Source organism: Phyllosticta citriasiana, assembly GCF_038021145.1.
Source record: "Phyllosticta citriasiana strain CBS 120426 chromosome Unknown IWZ02scaffold_16, whole genome shotgun sequence".
NCBI lineage: Eukaryota > Fungi > Ascomycota > Dothideomycetes > Botryosphaeriales > Phyllostictaceae > Phyllosticta > Phyllosticta citriasiana.
Genome location: NW_027117293.1, coordinates 755,373 through 770,561, shown reverse-complemented (window position 1 = coordinate 770,561; position 15,189 = coordinate 755,373). Strand labels below are relative to the sequence as shown.

General features: G+C 55.9%; 4 protein-coding genes across 4 annotated transcripts; 1 reads left to right on the top strand and 3 right to left on the bottom strand.

The window, feature by feature from the left end:
* The first annotated feature begins 1,251 nt into the window (after positions 1 to 1,251).
* Positions 1,252 to 3,259, top strand: IWZ02DRAFT_99881 (pantothenate transporter liz1). The gene is made up of 2 exons (XM_066771514.1): positions 1,252 to 1,693; positions 1,758 to 3,259. Exons 1-2 carry the CDS (start codon positions 1,561 to 1,563, stop codon positions 3,215 to 3,217), a joined length of 1,593 nt encoding a protein of 530 aa, XP_066618837.1. The 5' UTR covers positions 1,252 to 1,560; the 3' UTR covers positions 3,218 to 3,259.
* A 430-nt stretch (positions 3,260 to 3,689) lies between these two features.
* IWZ02DRAFT_99869 (uncharacterized protein) lies at positions 3,690 to 4,886 on the bottom strand. The gene is made up of 2 exons (XM_066771513.1): positions 4,502 to 4,886; positions 3,690 to 4,392 (listed from the first exon to the last, which is right to left on the bottom strand). The coding sequence occupies exons 1-2, from the start codon at positions 4,718 to 4,720 to the stop codon at positions 3,829 to 3,831; spliced, it is 783 nt and encodes a 260-aa protein (XP_066618836.1). The 5' UTR covers positions 4,721 to 4,886; the 3' UTR covers positions 3,690 to 3,828.
* Positions 4,887 to 7,089: 2,203 nt separating this feature from the next.
* On the bottom strand, positions 7,090 to 10,231 carry IWZ02DRAFT_99855 (uncharacterized protein). The gene is made up of 2 exons (XM_066771512.1): positions 10,061 to 10,231; positions 7,090 to 9,782 (listed from the first exon to the last, which is right to left on the bottom strand). The coding sequence occupies exons 1-2, from the start codon at positions 10,097 to 10,099 to the stop codon at positions 7,173 to 7,175; spliced, it is 2,649 nt and encodes an 882-aa protein (XP_066618835.1). The 5' UTR covers positions 10,100 to 10,231; the 3' UTR covers positions 7,090 to 7,172.
* Positions 10,232 to 11,352: 1,121 nt separating this feature from the next.
* Positions 11,353 to 14,987, bottom strand: IWZ02DRAFT_462870 (FACT complex subunit-domain-containing protein). Its single transcript, XM_066768301.1, has 5 exons — positions 14,628 to 14,987; positions 14,485 to 14,569; positions 14,158 to 14,435; positions 12,681 to 14,109; positions 11,353 to 12,634 (listed from the first exon to the last, which is right to left on the bottom strand). The coding sequence occupies exons 1-5, from the start codon at positions 14,802 to 14,804 to the stop codon at positions 11,535 to 11,537; spliced, it is 3,069 nt and encodes a 1,022-aa protein (XP_066618834.1). The 5' UTR covers positions 14,805 to 14,987; the 3' UTR covers positions 11,353 to 11,534.
* Positions 14,988 to 15,189: the final 202 nt, after the last annotated feature.

Here is a 15,189-nt window from a genome sequence, read left to right as displayed (position 1 = left end):
ATAAGGAGTAGAAGTTCGATGTTCAACGGTCTCTAGATACTTTGGGATCTAAATTTGAGAGTTTAGTGCTGGTTAGCAGAAGTTAGAAAACATGTCTTCGACGTCGTCTTCTATACCACGTCCCTTTCTGACGTTCTGAGTGTGTAGTACATCACGAGTTGCTTGTGGCTAGCGAGGCGAGATCATGTATACTGTAGAATGCACATGTGGACGTGCGAAGAGCTCTGTTATCTCTGCACCTGACAATTGCACATTTGCTAAATCATGTTTGTTTGTCGTCAGTGACGACGGTGAGGTGGAGCGAAGTAGGCCGATTGCCTAATTGGAACTAGCGTGGGCGGCACTGGATGTCTTCGCGCCGCACCTCTCTTCTACTCCCACTCTCTACCGACATCGAACGAATTGAACGGCAAAGGATGGCGATGGCCACGCCGTTGCTGAGAAGGACCTACCGCCACGAAGGAGTTGATGGCGACCGGCTTTTTTCAATCATCCCGGACGTGGATCTTTGCGTGGCGGCCATCCAACCTTCCACAGTGCATCTTCCCGAAAGTGATTCTCATACAGGACTGTTTCTCTCTCTTGGCACCCGGACCTCGCGAAGCGCAAAGAACCTACCCACGCACGCCATTCCTTCGCTGGAATTGTCTACATCTCCGTCTGATATACTTCTTCCTTTCTCATTTCTACGCCATACTTGGCAATCAACCTTGTCCTTGAACTTTTGACATTCAGTCTACGCACGTACGCAGGATCTGATGGCGGTTTATAAAGATTCTGGCATACATAGCGTCGCCACAGTCCAAAGCTGCGGCCGAGAAAAAGGCGCTTTGAAAGATGGACCGAATGCTCCTCCCTATCATCTACCTTTGACGCCCATTCTGCCTTATCAGTCAGCTCATCATGGGTAAGTACCTTCATGCATGTGAGCACAATAACTTTGGTATTTTCCAACTTGGCATCTGCAAGCAACACGAGAATTGCCGGCCTGGAGAAAGACCTCCGACTTTGAAAAAATGGGTGCGAGACGCCACCATTACGTTTCTCTCTCAGCTATACTATTACGTGGTCTAAGGAATCATGCACTTGACCGGCACCTACTGACATTACACTTTGTGTAGAACGACGACAATCGTCCCAGAGGCAAAGCTGCCAAGAATGCCCAGTCAAAAGGTTTCATCGGTTGGGCACCTTGATGGCCCGGACATGATTCCCACTGCAGTTCTCCGCCGACGACCCACGCCAATCTGGCCTAAGAATTGCGGGAAAAAATCAATTCCTAGCACCATTTTGTTGGAAACGACTGGCACGAGCTTGAGCGGCGACGACTCGCAAGTCACACAAGCTTCACGCTTGATGAGGAAAAGGAAGGGCGCGGGGGGCCAACGCCCAGCTTTCTCGAGACTTGGCTGGGCTGGCCTAGCACGATAGTACGAGTCGAGTCGTCTCTGCTAGGCCAGCTCGTCTATATAACGAGGCTGCAGAAAACGGAACCCTTTGTACATCTCGGTCGCTTCTGTTCTGAATATCTCGAGTATTCGCGCCCTCGATTTGTGCGTGATGGAGGCCGTCAAGGAAATTTCCAGTTCGGGCGCCAGCTCCAGCAAAAACTCGCGTGGCGACCGCTTTAGAAATTTTTTCCTTGGCGATGAGTCGAAATCGAAAGAGGAGACAAAGCTGGTTCAGAAACTCGGTTCGTGCATCTAACATTTGAGAATTGCCGAGAAAGCGGGACGCTCTGCTGACAACACGCATAGACATTGTGATTCTGACATATTGCTGCGTATCGTCCTTTTTCAACTACCTCGACCGCTCGTCATTCGCCAATGCCTACGTCGCCGGCCTGCAAGAGGATCTCGGCCTCCATGGCTCTCAGTACAATGCCATCCTCTCCGTTTTCACGGCCGGATCGGTCGTTGGACAGATCCCCCACGCCATCATCCTCCAGAAAGTGGCTCCGCGTATCTGGCTACCGTTTATGGTAATCGTATGGTCGGCTCTGACTATGGCGTGTGCTGCCACGCACACTTATACCCAGCTGTGCGTCGTGCGCTTTTTCCAGGGATTCGCAGAGGCTTCTACTTACTGTGGCACCATCTACATCATCGGGTGCTGGTACAAGCCGCGTGAGATTGCGAAGCGCACCGCCATTTTCACGGCCTCGGGACAAGCAGGCACCATGTTTGCCGGACTGATGATGACGGCCACATACCAGGGCATGAACGGCTACGCGGGGCTTGCGGGCTGGAAGTGGCTCTTCATCGTCAACGGAATTATCACGCTCCCCATCGCCATCGTCGGCTTCATCTTCTTCCCCGACCTGCCCGAGAACACAAAGGCGAAGTGGCTTAACAAGGCTGAGCGTGAGCTTGCCCTCGCCCGCCTCCCGCCAAAGGACCCTGAGGGCCACAACATCAACCCGTGGTCCCTGGCCAAGCGCGTCTTCGGCCACCCTGCCCTCTACCTCCTCTGCACTTTCTCCGTAGTTTCTGGCGCCCTCGAGGCCTACGTCGTGCAGAGTCTGTTCCTACTGTGGATGAAGGCACACAAGAGCGTCTTTAGCCAGAGCCAGATCAACACGTATCCACTCGGTGTGCAGGCCACGGGCATCGTGTCCACCTTCCTGGCCGCGGTACACATCGACGCTACAGGCCAGCGCGTGCCCATGGGCCTTCTAGCAGCCCTACTACAATTCATCGCCACGGTCATCCTGCTCGTACCCAGCATCCCATTTGGGGCCACCTTCTTCGCCTTCTACCTCGCTGGCACATCCTACATCGTCAACCCGGTATCGTACGGATGGGCCAGCATCATCCTCAAGCGCGGCGGCGACGACGCCGCGCGCAGCGTCATCTTGTACAGCATGAACGCTGTGCAGACGTGCCTGTACACGTTTTGGGGCATCGTGCTGTACCCGGCTGACGACGCGCCGTACTGGAAGAAGGGATACATTGCCATGATTGTCGTCATTGCCGTCATGTGCGCCACGCTCTATGGCATGTGGTGGCTTGACAAGTCGACGTTGGCTAAGCTGCCCGACAGCGAGACGGCGGTGAGGGATCTCGCTGGCATGCCGTCGGCAGAGGCGTGCGGTGTCGTGGAGACGAAGTGCGGGTGTGCTCCGACGGGACAGAGCGCGGGAAGGGAGAAGAGAGGGGAGAGAGGTGGTGTCGTTGAGGTTGCGCCCGATGGCGACACCGAGGAGAAGTCGAGTTGAAGTGTGGTTTTTGCGTGGGACTTCGACAATGAATGAGACAACCAGCATTATCATTAAAAGTTCATTAAAGGTCGGTGTATTCCGTCACTGTAGACATTCGATCGTCATTCGTGGCTCTACACAATAAATGCACGTAAAGTCTAGGAGGTGTGTGCAGTGAAGGAAAAAGCTGAAAGGTGCGGGCAGCGTTGGATTGCGTAGACGGTAAAGATTTTTGAGGTCTTTTCCCTGGATGACAATGAAGGAACGAAGAAGATGACGATCGCCTTGGAAGGCTGCGGCCTCGGCGCGTGCGTGCGCTGGATGGGCATGATGCCTTTTGTGTGCGTTCATGGTTGATGCTGGATAGACATGAGTAGCGCAAGGATTGATGTTGTCCCGATGATCGCTCGCTTGGATCTGTGTCGTGCGGATGGCTGCGCGGCTGCCCAGCTGCGCAACAAATGCTCGACTCGACTGAGGTGATGCCAATGAGGATGATGATGATGATGATGATGGCGGCAATAGTTCAACAGCGCCGCTGCTGCGGAGCGCAAAAGGAGAGGAACCGAACCGACTCTTCCCAAGATAGACAACTCTCCCGAACAACTCCGCCCACACCCTCCACTCCCCTACTTCTTCTTCGGCGGATCCCTCAAATCCAGCTTTGTCTGCAAATTCCCGCGACTGTTAACCTGCATCTTCTTCTCGGCGGCCTCCTCCTCCGCCTTCCTCAACTCCTCGGGCAACATCCTGCGCTCCAGACTACACGGCAGCACGCGCTTCCCACCCACCAACTTCCCCTTGCCCAGCTTGTCGTCCCAGCGATCGTAAAACAGCCGCCACCTCAACCCATCCGCGGCCTGGCTCTCCTCATCGTCGACCTCGACCGCAACGAACCCTTCCCAGCCCTCGAGCGTGACGCCCGTTTCGTCGTCGGTCCAGTCCCACGGCCCGACCACGTGCGCGATGGATTGCGTGCGGTTGCCGTAGCAAAGCGCCTGCGTCGTCTTGTCCACGTAGATCCAGTTTAGCATTGGCGGGTCGGTGTTCAGCGTCGTTACGAGCCCGCGCTCGCGCGGGTTGCGGTCTTCGTCCGGGTACATGATGTAGAAGCCGGTGAAGGGGTGCGGGGGTGGTTTGGAGGGGTCTGGCGAGACGGGGAAGCCTTCGGAGTTTTTGGGACATACCCATACCTGATTTTTCCGTGTCAGTTGGCCTGTTTTGTAAACGACTACCTCTCGAGCCGGGCAGGCCGGCAGCTTGAGAATCGAAGGGAAGGATAGGGAAAAGAGACAGACTCACCGCATCCTTATGGACGACGACGACGCCGCCGTCCACTTCGCCCGCTTTGCTGCTCTTGGCTTGGCAGTACACGTCCATGTAAAACTTGATCATGCGCGTCTCGTTGGCAGCTTCCTTATTCTGCTCCTTTTGGTGGTGCACGCCCTCGGCCACGCCCGTGACGACGGGGATGCCGGTGATGACGCCGCCGTAGAAGACGCCGAGGCCGAAACTCGCCATGGTGGATGACGGCGGCGATGGAGGCGTAGGGGTACGGGAAAGAGGGAAGGTGAAGCAAGGTAGGTATGTAGCGAGAGACAAGAGGTCTTTTTGCTTGGTGTCTCTCTCTGCGCCTGGCTTAATGAGTCGGACGCGATAGCTTCTCTACGCACAGCAAGCCTTCGCGTCCACTCCTACTCGCGGGTTCCAGAGGGCAGGCACCTAGTCCGTGGTCCGTCGTCTGTGTAGAGTTTGCGCTTGCACGTACAGGCGCTGTCGGTGCTGCGTCACGTAATGCGATGCAGCAGCAGCAGCAGCAGCAGCAGCAGGAATAGGTAGTCCGTCGTCTGTCAGTCAATCTCCTGCACGTAACCCTATTCCTATGCTCTTGCTCGCGCTGCCGCTTTTTCTTCCTGGGGGCTGGCAGGTTCGTCGTTTGGCCAAACGTAGGTAGGTAGGTACCTTAGCTCTTCTATTCCAACTCAGGAAAATGAGTTCCTTTTCTTTTCGTTTCTTCAGCTGCGCGGTCGACCGTTGCATAAACGGGAAAGGAGTTGGAACCAGGTACTTTAAAACAGATGCGATGCGGGGTGCTGCGATGCGAGGCAACGTTATGATGACGGCGGGGGGGAGTGAGTGAAAGATGGAGGGGCCGTCGTCGCGTTTGACGTCATGCAGCTAGGATTACGTGCCGCAGCAGGAATCAAGATGCGAGCGTGCCTGGGTTGGTGCTCTGCCGGGTTGGTTGGCTGGATGGTTGGTTCCCTGCACTTTTCGCTGCACGGACGGCAGACTGGCAGACTGACAGACTGACAGACCAGATTCGCTTTGGCAGCAAGATGCTGCACCTGCACATGTGTCAACTGTCAAGATGGTTCAGATGGAAGAGTATGTATATGTGATTTCAAAACATCTATGTAGCCCATCACCCAGCCTCCCGCGTGGCAAGTAAGTACAAAACAGTTCGCAGCAGGCAAGGCCGGCAACGGGCAAAGCAAGACGCTCAACAGGTAGATACGCATGCAAAGACGACAATCGCTCAGTCGAAAGCAGCAAGAGCACCCTCGCCATTTCGACTCCAAGCAGAACGTCGACGCTTCGCTCTGCTAATTAAATCCAACAGCTTGAACAAAGTGCAAGGGCTTTTGAATAATGAAAGTGAAAGCGAAGAGATGACGGTCAGGAAAAGGTATCATACGGCACACCAAACACACCAGTCTAATAGTTCAACCAAGAAGCGAAGAGAAGAAAATAGAAAAAGGAAAAAGTGATGACGAGACCGAAAGACGAAGAGTGAAGGATATCAGCAGATGCTGAACTTTTGGGAGAGGCGCTCGGCAGAGACGGGAAGATGTGAGGAAGATGAACGATGATGGATGAGATCGACACGGCATGTGGGTGCCGGAAGAGATGGCAGCTCCACGGCTGCAGCATGGACAACAGCCCAGCGTCATCCGTGGGAGAGTGACAGCTTTGTGGGTGTCACCACAGTTACGCCGTCATTTCTTTCGACGCCGCCCTCCGTGTCGGCGTGACCAAAGGAGAAAGAAGGGAGGCCGAGCTAGTAAAAGTCCGTAGAGGGTTGTGACGGAAAAAAGGCGTCCAATCATACCAGATCCAGGAAGAGAATGGGAACAAAATCGTCGTGTTCCAATCCCATCTTCATCCATCGAATCGTTCTCACCATTAAAGTCAACGTGCCAAGCAAAGGCAGCTCCCCAAAAAAAGGAAAAGGACAAAGGAGAGGACAAAAGGAAATTGGAAGGGGAAAATGAGAAATCTATCATACAAGAACTCATGCAGCAACTCAACCTACCAACCAACCGACCAGCCTCATCTCTCTTGCCCTAACCAAAGCCCTCGTAAACGAAAGATTTCCTGAACAAAATTCGTCCCCAAGCTGTCTTCGACCCCACAAAGGGCCCCGGTCCATGGACCAAGGGCGGCCGAAACAGATATAACAAGACCTGAACCCGCACCACAGCCTCCCGACATAAACATGTCGCGGAGTCGGTATGTGTTCCCAATTAGCCAGTATGCATGCAGCAAAGAGTAGTACAAAGTGGTGATGAATGGCAGCAGCGCGGCAGTAGGATCAGCAGCCAAAGCTAGAGGGTATCGAGCGAGGAGACTGAAACATCAAGCAAGCAAGCTCAAACAAAAGGTGCGCTCGTACTAGGAGGACCGGGAAAGGGGGAGGGGCAGAAAGAGGAAGAAGAAAAGAGATACAAAAACGAATCGAAGAAGCCGAAGAGGTATAAAACGGTCGGTCCCCAAGAAAGAAGTGATTAAACGAAAGAAAAAACATGCATCTCGTACGTGACCGCAAAAAACCCCAAAGTCAATCGTGCGCCGGCGGCTGCGACAAGCCACAGACGCAAACACATACTAGCTCACTTTTGGTGAAAAAATGCAATGCCAGGGGCAACCAACGTGACCGCAGCTCCCGAGCCTCAAACGATCGCCCCCTTGCCTAATAGCTCAAACCCCTGCTCGCCTGACTGGCGCGGCTTGGGCTGGTCCTGCTTCTCTCATCCTCTTCCAAGACATCGCTCAGTCGCGTCGGATGGTGGTGCCGCACACTGGCCCAATCACTGAAGCCGCTGGGCATGCCAGTACCACCGTAACCGCTGCCAGTGTAATCCGGCTGGCCTTCTCCGCCCGCGTATCCCGATGTCGTAGCAAAGCTCGGCTCAGGTCCGGCCGCCGTCGTGTAGCCCTGGTGGATGGTTGGACCAGACGTTGTGGCAGCGATGCCATAGCGAGCCGCCAGTTCGCGTTCTCGTGCGATATCAGCCTCGTAGTCGTCACCTTCTTCCAATTCCTCTTCTTCAATGCGTTCGCTGATGCCGACGGCGGGTTCGGAAGCGCTTTCCGCAGTAGGGCTGCGCATGCGGCCAGGGCCGCTGCTTGCACGACGGAATGGGATTCGACGGCCCTGGAGATCGAGGATATAATTCCCATCGTCATCCATCAAGTAATCTTCTTCCGCAATGATGCTCTCCGTGTCGCCAACGCTGGATGGAACGTAGGAGCGATCGTCTCCGGGGCCGGTTGAACCCTCAACGGGTTCCCGTCCACCCGGGAGAAAACTGCCTCCATGCTGATAAAATTGACCAGGTGACGGCATAGCGGGCTGCGTCCGCGGAGAAGAAGCAGATGGTTGGCTCGCTCCAGAGGCAGTGCGGGAGTGCGGTTGGAGGGGAGCGGGTTGAGCGGCAGTGCGCGTCATGGACGGAGCCGTGCCGGCGCTTGTAAGAGCTCCGGTTGGCTGATAAGTGCCCTGCGCCAGACTTTGAATGTCTGGTTCGTGACGAAGTGCAGAGGGAGTTTGGCGGCCTGTAAATGGGTCCGTGTCGGTTGGGCTCTGCGGTTCCTCGTAGGTGTAACCACCTTCAATGTTGGCGGAAAGGGGCTGGCTGTGGCTGCTGATGGCTTGCGACCTTTGACTGCCGTGCCTGCTCACCATGCCAGCACCCATGGGTACGACCTGAACTCCCCCGACGAGGGTGGGCTGACCTTCGCGGAGGGAAACGACTCGCTCACGCTCTTCCTGCTCGCGCCGTCCGAGCTCCTCCCATGCCCGGCGAGCCTCGTCCTTGGAGATGGCAAGTTCGCGCTGCATCTCAGCAACCATCTTGTCAGCTTTGATGCTCTTGGCCTTTTCAATGCGGACCTGGCCTTCCATCTCGGCGCGGGCCGCCCGTTCTGCTTCAATGGCCTTTTGTAACTGGCCAATGGTCTCTTGCTGGCGTTCTTGCTCGCTCCTCGTCTCGTAGAACCAACGCTGGAATTTGCGCTCCGAAGAAGCCCGTAATCGCTGCAATTCCACGACGGCGTGGAAGAGGTTGGCGCCAGCCGCGGAGAGGTCGGTGATCTGGCGTGACATTTGCTGAGTTAGGGACTGGTTCGACATTTCGTCCTGGTTTTGTTCGAGGCGGCGGATCCAGTAGGATGTGAGGCCTTCCCAGTGCGAGGAAAGCTGCTCCCAGCGTTCAAAGGCGTGCGGAAAGGTCGAGACGGTGGGGTCGCGCTGTTGACCATCGCCAGAGACTCTGCTCTGAAGTCCGGCTGAGGCGCCAGGGCGGGCTTGTGGTGCTGTCGCGGATTGTCTTGGTTGAGATTGCGGCTGCTGAGTGAGGCGAGCAGATGCAGCAGCCGCAGTGGGCTGCGGAGGAACCCGCGGCTGGCCCTGAGATAGTGATGGTCCCCTTGGTCGCACACCCGCTGCGGGGTCCATGGCACGCCCCGACGATGGCGAGATGACGGGCCCCCCGTTACCAGCCGTCTTGTCTGTTGGCCGAGGCCCTGCCGTCGTGTATCCGGCAAAGCCGCCATCTCCCGACGACCGTCCAAATGGTTGAGTTTGACCGGCAACGCCAGCAGCAGCAGCAGCTCTTCTTTCAGCACTTTTCCTACGTTCCTCCTGTTGCGCCCTTCGCTCCTGTTCCGCGCGCTCCTGGGAGGCGGCCACTTCTGCCTCGCGCTGCCTTCTGGCCTCCCGGTCCTGACGCGCGCGCATAATCTGCTGCGGCGTGCGCATGGGCGCCACGGTCTGTTGCTGCACGGGGACAGGGCCCGACGCAGAACGCGCACCAGTGCCGCCGAGCAGGTCCGACATTTGCGCGTTTTCCTCTGCCAGGTCGGGGGTGAATTGGTAAGGAGCTCGGAGGGCTTCTTCGAGGGTGAAGAGAATGGCAGCCTGGGTACGACGCGAGATGCGAAGGGCGGGATGGGCCGAGTCGGTGGGCGGAGGAGCGACAGACTCGCGCGCGGATTCCTGCGGACGTTGGGCTGGCGAGGCACTCCTCCCGCGGCGGACGTCTTCAAAGTTGGGCGTGCGGCGGAGCGAGTGGGTTATGCTGCCCGACGAGCTGGACCTGCGCGAGAGGGACTCGTGAGCGCGGTAGTACTGCTGGGCCTGCTGCTGGCGTTGGTCAAGTGAGGTGGTGTACGTGTCGTGACGTTCGTGGGTCTCGTAAGGTGCGGGATAGCGGCCTGCGGCCGACACGGTGGTGGCCGAGGGCGGAGGAGCTAGGCTCGTCCCTAGTGTCGTCAACTCGAAGTGGAGGGAGCGTGGAGGCTGGGTGCCAAGATGTCAACGACGGCGGTCGTGTAGCGTGATGGATGGAGGGATGCAGCAGAGAGAAGAGGTCGCAAGGAATCCTGGAGACAATGGCTCAGTTAGTGGAATGGGGAGGAATTCAGGAGCCGTGGCGCGAAGCAGGAGAGGAGCGCAGGCAAGAGGCTGGTATGTAAAATGGGGAGGTCGGACCAATACGTGGAGGTTGGGGAGCGCGCACAGAGGGCGAAGCGACGGGGCCCGTCCTGGGCAGAGTCGGGTCTGAATATATTACATACCACGAATGACGACAGGGCTGTTGCGGGCTGCGTGCGCATCACGGTCTGATGTTGTTTTGGAGGGCAGAGGGGCGATGGTGAGGGAGCTGCTACCTCTTGGTGTTGCTGCAAGGTGGGCACCTCAGCAGAGGGAGGGAGAAGCACAGGGCGGACCAGGTCGTGTGTATGGTCAAGTCAGGCTCGAAGCGCAGGAAGGAGCGACTATGAAGCGATGCTCGAGGGCGGCAGCTTGTGACGGGTTATAAGGGAGCCGCTATGAGCAGCATCTTGTTGTTCGCGTTTGTCGTTCTGGGCGCGTGGAAAAATGGGTCGACGCTGGCTCTGCTGGCGGTGCGGCGCCTGGTCCGGACGGCGGAGACTGAGTGGATGGTTTTGGAGAGTCAGTCAGTGCAGTTCAGGAGGTGGACCTGATGGAGGAGCAAACATCGGTGAATCAATCGACGAGCGAGCGGATGGAGTCGTGCCAACACATCACGCTCCCTGTCGACGTCTGTGTCTCTGCCGCCGTGCATACCATTGCATCCCGGCCGGCGCATCCCGAGGTCGAAGCAAGCGTTTCGCATATGGTATGTAAGGTAGGTAGGTAGGTAGGTAGGTAGGTACATGTAGTTATGAGACCGAGTGAGCGCAGAGCGGGAGCGACGGCTCTGGCAGTTCTTTAATGGCCTGGCCTAGACATCCGATCTCATCATCTCCAGTCTCAAGCCCTCAACGGTCTCCGTCGCCGCCGTCATCCAGCCAGGCCAATCAGCGCCGTCCGAGACCACCAACCGAAGGAACCAACCAACCCAACGTCCCGGCCGATCGGTCTGCCCCATCGATCGTCTACACCATCTTTTCCAGAAGCAGCACCTTTTCAGCTTTCAGGTACAGATGATGATAACGACAACAGCGACAACAACGACAACAACGACAACAACGACAACAACAACAACAACAACAACAATTGTGTCCCTCCCTCCCTCCCCATCGTAAACGCCTCGTTGATTGCTTTTGCCAGACCCCACCCGCTCCCCTCTTCCTCGTCAGCCCATGCGAACCCTTTTTGAAGACATCATCACAATCCGCAACCCCGGCTACCTTTGCTGCATGACACATCTTCTGCCGTCCAAACGTCTGCGCCTCGCGAAAAAGCATCGTGGCGGTGACGCGATCCACGATCCACTTCATCTTCCTTCATTTTATTTTTGGACCTCACCGCCATCCTCGAGCTTCCATATATCCATTGCTCATGCAACTATCGGTGCTATTCTCCACTTCCCCAAGCACTTGCCCCCCCCCCCCCCCCCCCTCCCTCCTCCCCCCCGCTATCGTGATTCTCGCCAATTAGTCCTTTTCGAATAAAGCAAACATGACCGTTGCCCCCCCCCCCTCAGCCGTAATGTAATCTGAGAAATGAAAAGTGGGAGCAGTGAAAAATTCATATCAGAGAGAGAGAAAAGAAAAAAGGAAAATCCTTCCAAGCCACCACCGTTCACCGCTTTCGCTTTTGCTTCTTGCCACCATCGTCGCTATCGTGGCCCTCCCTATCCTTCTTCTTGGCCTTCTTCTCCAGCTCGTCCCAGTCTTCGCCCTCGCTGACCTCGCTTGCATCCTCCTCGGACCCGCTAGGCTCGTCTGATGCATACTCGTCAAAGTCGCTCTCCTCGTCGCTCTCCGACTCTGACTCGGCCAGCTCCGAGTCGCTAATCTCGAAGTTGGATTCTTGCTCCTCGCTGTTGTCCTCCTCCCCAGAGTCAGAGTCGGCGGCAATGAAGTTCCAGCCACCATCGACGAAGAACTGGTGAGGATCCGCCTGCACTGTCTTCATGATCGTCGCCCAGTTGAGGTTGACGGTACCCTCCGAGAATGGAATCTCAACGCTGTCGAGCCAATCCTTGACTGCATCAAGCGACTCGACTGGGATCGTATTGATGTGCACAGGGACCCTGGTGAAGTCTTTGAAGACGAGTACCATGTCAAAGTTCTTGAGTCCGTACGACACACGTTCAAGGTGCACGATTTCAATCTCGCTGAGAGTAAGGACGAGGAACGGTGGTTCGGTGAGCTGCACAAGACAATCCGTCGTGGGCTGAATCCAGACGCTGGACCGAGACGGCACGCCGTTGAATCCAAGATCGCGGAAAGGAATGTCGACGCCAACGTTTTCATTGCGTCCGGCATCAGCAATCTTGTCCGCGAATGCCTTGAACTCCTTGTCGAGCTGCGCCCGGCGCCGACGTTCTTCTTGTTCGGCCTCGAATTCTTCTTCATCTCCGAAGCGATGCTTGCGCTTGCGGTTGCCCGTCTCATCAAACTGCATCTCCGTCGCTTCTCTGTAGAATTGGACATCCTTGGCCTTTCGCTTGCCAATCATGATGGGGTTCTTGAGGTGCACGTGGATGATGACAATGAGCTCGTGCTGGCAAGGCTGGAAGAACAAGTGCTTGATGTTGCTGAATAGGATGTCAATCTTTTGGCCGGTGCCATGATTGTAGCGGAGACCATTTTGGTGGATTTCGACAGTGCCGGGCACACGTTTTCCATCCATAGCAGGACGGACGAAAATCATGTCCAACAGCGCCGGTTTGCGATCTGCAATTCATTAGCTTGACCATCACCTAGATCAGAATTCACTTACTCTTGACCGTGATGAGCTTGTCCTGCTCAATCACGTCCTCCATTTGCTTCTTCTCCTGCTCGCGGCGCACAGACTCCTTCTTCAACTCGGTAATCTGCTTAGCAATGTGTTCCATGCGATCAATATCGCGCGATCTGAAAGTCAAGCTCCTAACAAAATGGGCGGTAGGGTCCTCAAACGGCTGGTCATCCTTGCGGCCGACGCCCTGACCGGGCGACAGGAAGTTGATACGCAGTGAGGTGTATTCGCCTTCGGGACTGTTACTAGCATTTTTGATCGTGTTGATGTGGAAAGGCACTGGACGGCCCATGATGGGCAGAACCACCGTCAAATTCTTGTCATCCACGACGACCATGAGGTCCTTGACCTTGGCGGGGAATTGGTTGTCGCGCTTGTACGACTCAAACCGCTTGAACTTCTTTTCGGTCGCGCCATTCAGGTTTCCAATTTCGGCACCATATCTTTCCAGACCTTCGCGACGCTTCTTTTCGTGAAGCTCCTTTTGGTGCTCACGACGCGCTTCTTCCTTTTCGGCATGTTGGTTGGTCTGGCGCTCATGGCGAAGTCGGGTCTTGGTAATGTTTGCCGGGGCCACTGCACCAACGCGAGCATCCTTCTTTGCCTTTGGCTTGGATGCCTTCTCCTCTTCTTCGTCCTTGAAGAAGAATGAACAAGACTCCAAGTCAGAGGTAGAATCCCGCGTGAAGATGATCGATTCCTGCCCAGTCACACGGACAGTGTCGGTGATGATCAACGAGTAGGTGCTGCTCTTTTTATCCTGGGGGTTGGGGTTGACCAAGTCACTAAAACTGGTGGTGACTTGCAATGTCATGCCGTCCTTGAGCTTGCGGCTATTCTTGCCGCTCAGAACCAGTTGCGTGTCCTTGAGCTCAATACCGATGCCGTAACCCAGGTTCTTGGGGAAATGCTTCTCCAGGTCTGGCTTTTTGGACTTGAGCAAACCGAGCGCCTTGTTGTACACATCCTTGGCAACAGCACCGTCCTTGATGTTTGCGACAACTTCCTGATGAATCTGGCGGAGGAGCTTGTAATTTGCTTCTTGGGACTTGTTGGGGTCTACCATGTAGGTTCTCGCAATCATAGACGAGTAGCTCTGGTAACGAAGTCCAAGCGCCGCGACAATAATTCCCGCGTGCAGGTTGTTCTTGTCCGAATCTCTCATGAACTTCAAGTCGTAGTTACCGCCACTCTGGACTACAGGTGGGAAGCTCCAATCCAAATTCATGGGGTCAAAATTGTTCGAGACCTTGAGCTTGTTGAAAAACTTGTTGTCGTCCAGCTTTGCCGCAACTTTGTCTGCCAGAGCCTGGTGTGTAATCTTCTTCTCGGCATCGAGAATTTCGGACATTTCGTCGACAAAGAAGTTGGCGATGCCGCTCGATGCTTTGGATGCGTCTCGAATGGCCCTCTGTCACAACTGTCAGCGGCCGCCATCTCTTCTAGACGGATCACCTACCAGTTCTTTTTCGTCCTTGACTGACAGCGCCGCAGTAGACAGCGCCGAGGCGCAGTCAACCTCCTCCAGATCTTTGGAAACTTCCTCGTACGCCTTTTTCCACTCTTCCACAAACGGTCCAGCAGACTGATCCTTGAGCAGCACGCCGACCTTCTTGCCGCCATTCTTTACGACGTCGAGACACTGCTGGAACTGCTTGGCATTTTCTTCGGCATCCTTGCCCCGGATGTGAAGCTCCACGGGCACTTTGCCACCCTTGAGTGGCTCGAGATAGGCAGCTACATACCATCAGCCTAAATGCATTGTACCAGCGGTTGTGATCCTCACCCTTCTTTTTGGTCGTGACAATGTGGATGCCGTCGGGATTGATGACGAAAAGCGTCGTAGGGAATTCGTAGCCGAGCAACCAGAGCTAAAGAGTTTGCAGTCAGCGCCTGGTCCCGCCTCTAGCTACATAGAAGAGCTCTCACCTGGAAAGCAACGTTCTTGGGGTACGCGTTGGCATCATTGGCCTTGCCGACAAGGATGACGATGGACGAAACCCCGCCAAATATGGCGTCGCCAGAGCGCTTGTCGTTCTTCCACTGGGAGAGGAATGAGGACAGGCGGTCGTGGAACGAGTTCTTGTCGATTGTGATGTCAGCCATGGTGACGAATACTCCCGACACCGCCGGACGGGCGACGACGACTGTTCTCGGGGTACGGCAAAGACTGGCGACGGCGCAGGTGGAGGAGCGGTGGTGCGAGTGAGGCGGTGGTGACGGTGGAGCTGCGCGCGCAGAGGGTTGGTTTAATGGAAACGCGCCTTCCAGATTCACGAAAGGTCTTGGCGCTGCCTGGCGCGCGCAGGCACCACCGCAGCTCCGGGCAGGGTCACGTCGGGGTCGGCAAAAGGTCGGCCCGAATGACGTCGCGCGTTGCGTTGAAGTCACTCGGGCAAGTCGCTCCAGCTCGGCGCGGCGTCCGCGTGCGTGGGCCCATTGACCCGACTCCAGATGACCGCCTGGCCATCTCTCGTCCTTCCCATCTCTC

Excerpts from the sequence above, each read along its gene's own strand:
- IWZ02DRAFT_99881 (XM_066771514.1), top strand. The coding sequence starts at position 1,561 with ATGGAGGCCGTCAAGGAAATTTCCAGTTCGGGCGCCAGCTCCAGCAAA. Across the intron at positions 1,694-1,757 it reads AAAGCTGGTTCAGAAACTCG|ACATTGTGATTCTGACATAT; the intron begins GTTCGTGCATCT and ends CAACACGCATAG.
- IWZ02DRAFT_99869 (XM_066771513.1), bottom strand. The coding sequence starts at position 4,720 with ATGGCGAGTTTCGGCCTCGGCGTCTTCTACGGCGGCGTCATCACCGGC. Across the intron at positions 4,393-4,501 it reads TCGTCGTCCATAAGGATGCG|GTATGGGTATGTCCCAAAAA; the intron begins GTGAGTCTGTCT and ends CGGAAAAATCAG.
- IWZ02DRAFT_99855 (XM_066771512.1), bottom strand. The coding sequence starts at position 10,099 with ATGCGCACGCAGCCCGCAACAGCCCTGTCGTCATTCGTG. Across the intron at positions 9,783-10,060 it reads CAGCCCTGTCGTCATTCGTG|CCTCCACGCTCCCTCCACTT; the intron begins GTATGTAATATA and ends CTTGGCACCCAG.
- IWZ02DRAFT_462870 (XM_066768301.1), bottom strand. The coding sequence starts at position 14,804 with ATGGCTGACATCACAATCGACAAGAACTCGTTCCACGACCGCCTGTCC. Across the intron at positions 14,436-14,484 it reads TGTCACGACCAAAAAGAAGG|CTGCCTATCTCGAGCCACTC; the intron begins GTGAGGATCACA and ends GATGGTATGTAG. Across the intron at positions 12,635-12,680 it reads CAAGCTCATCACGGTCAAGA|ATCGCAAACCGGCGCTGTTG; the intron begins GTAAGTGAATTC and ends AATGAATTGCAG.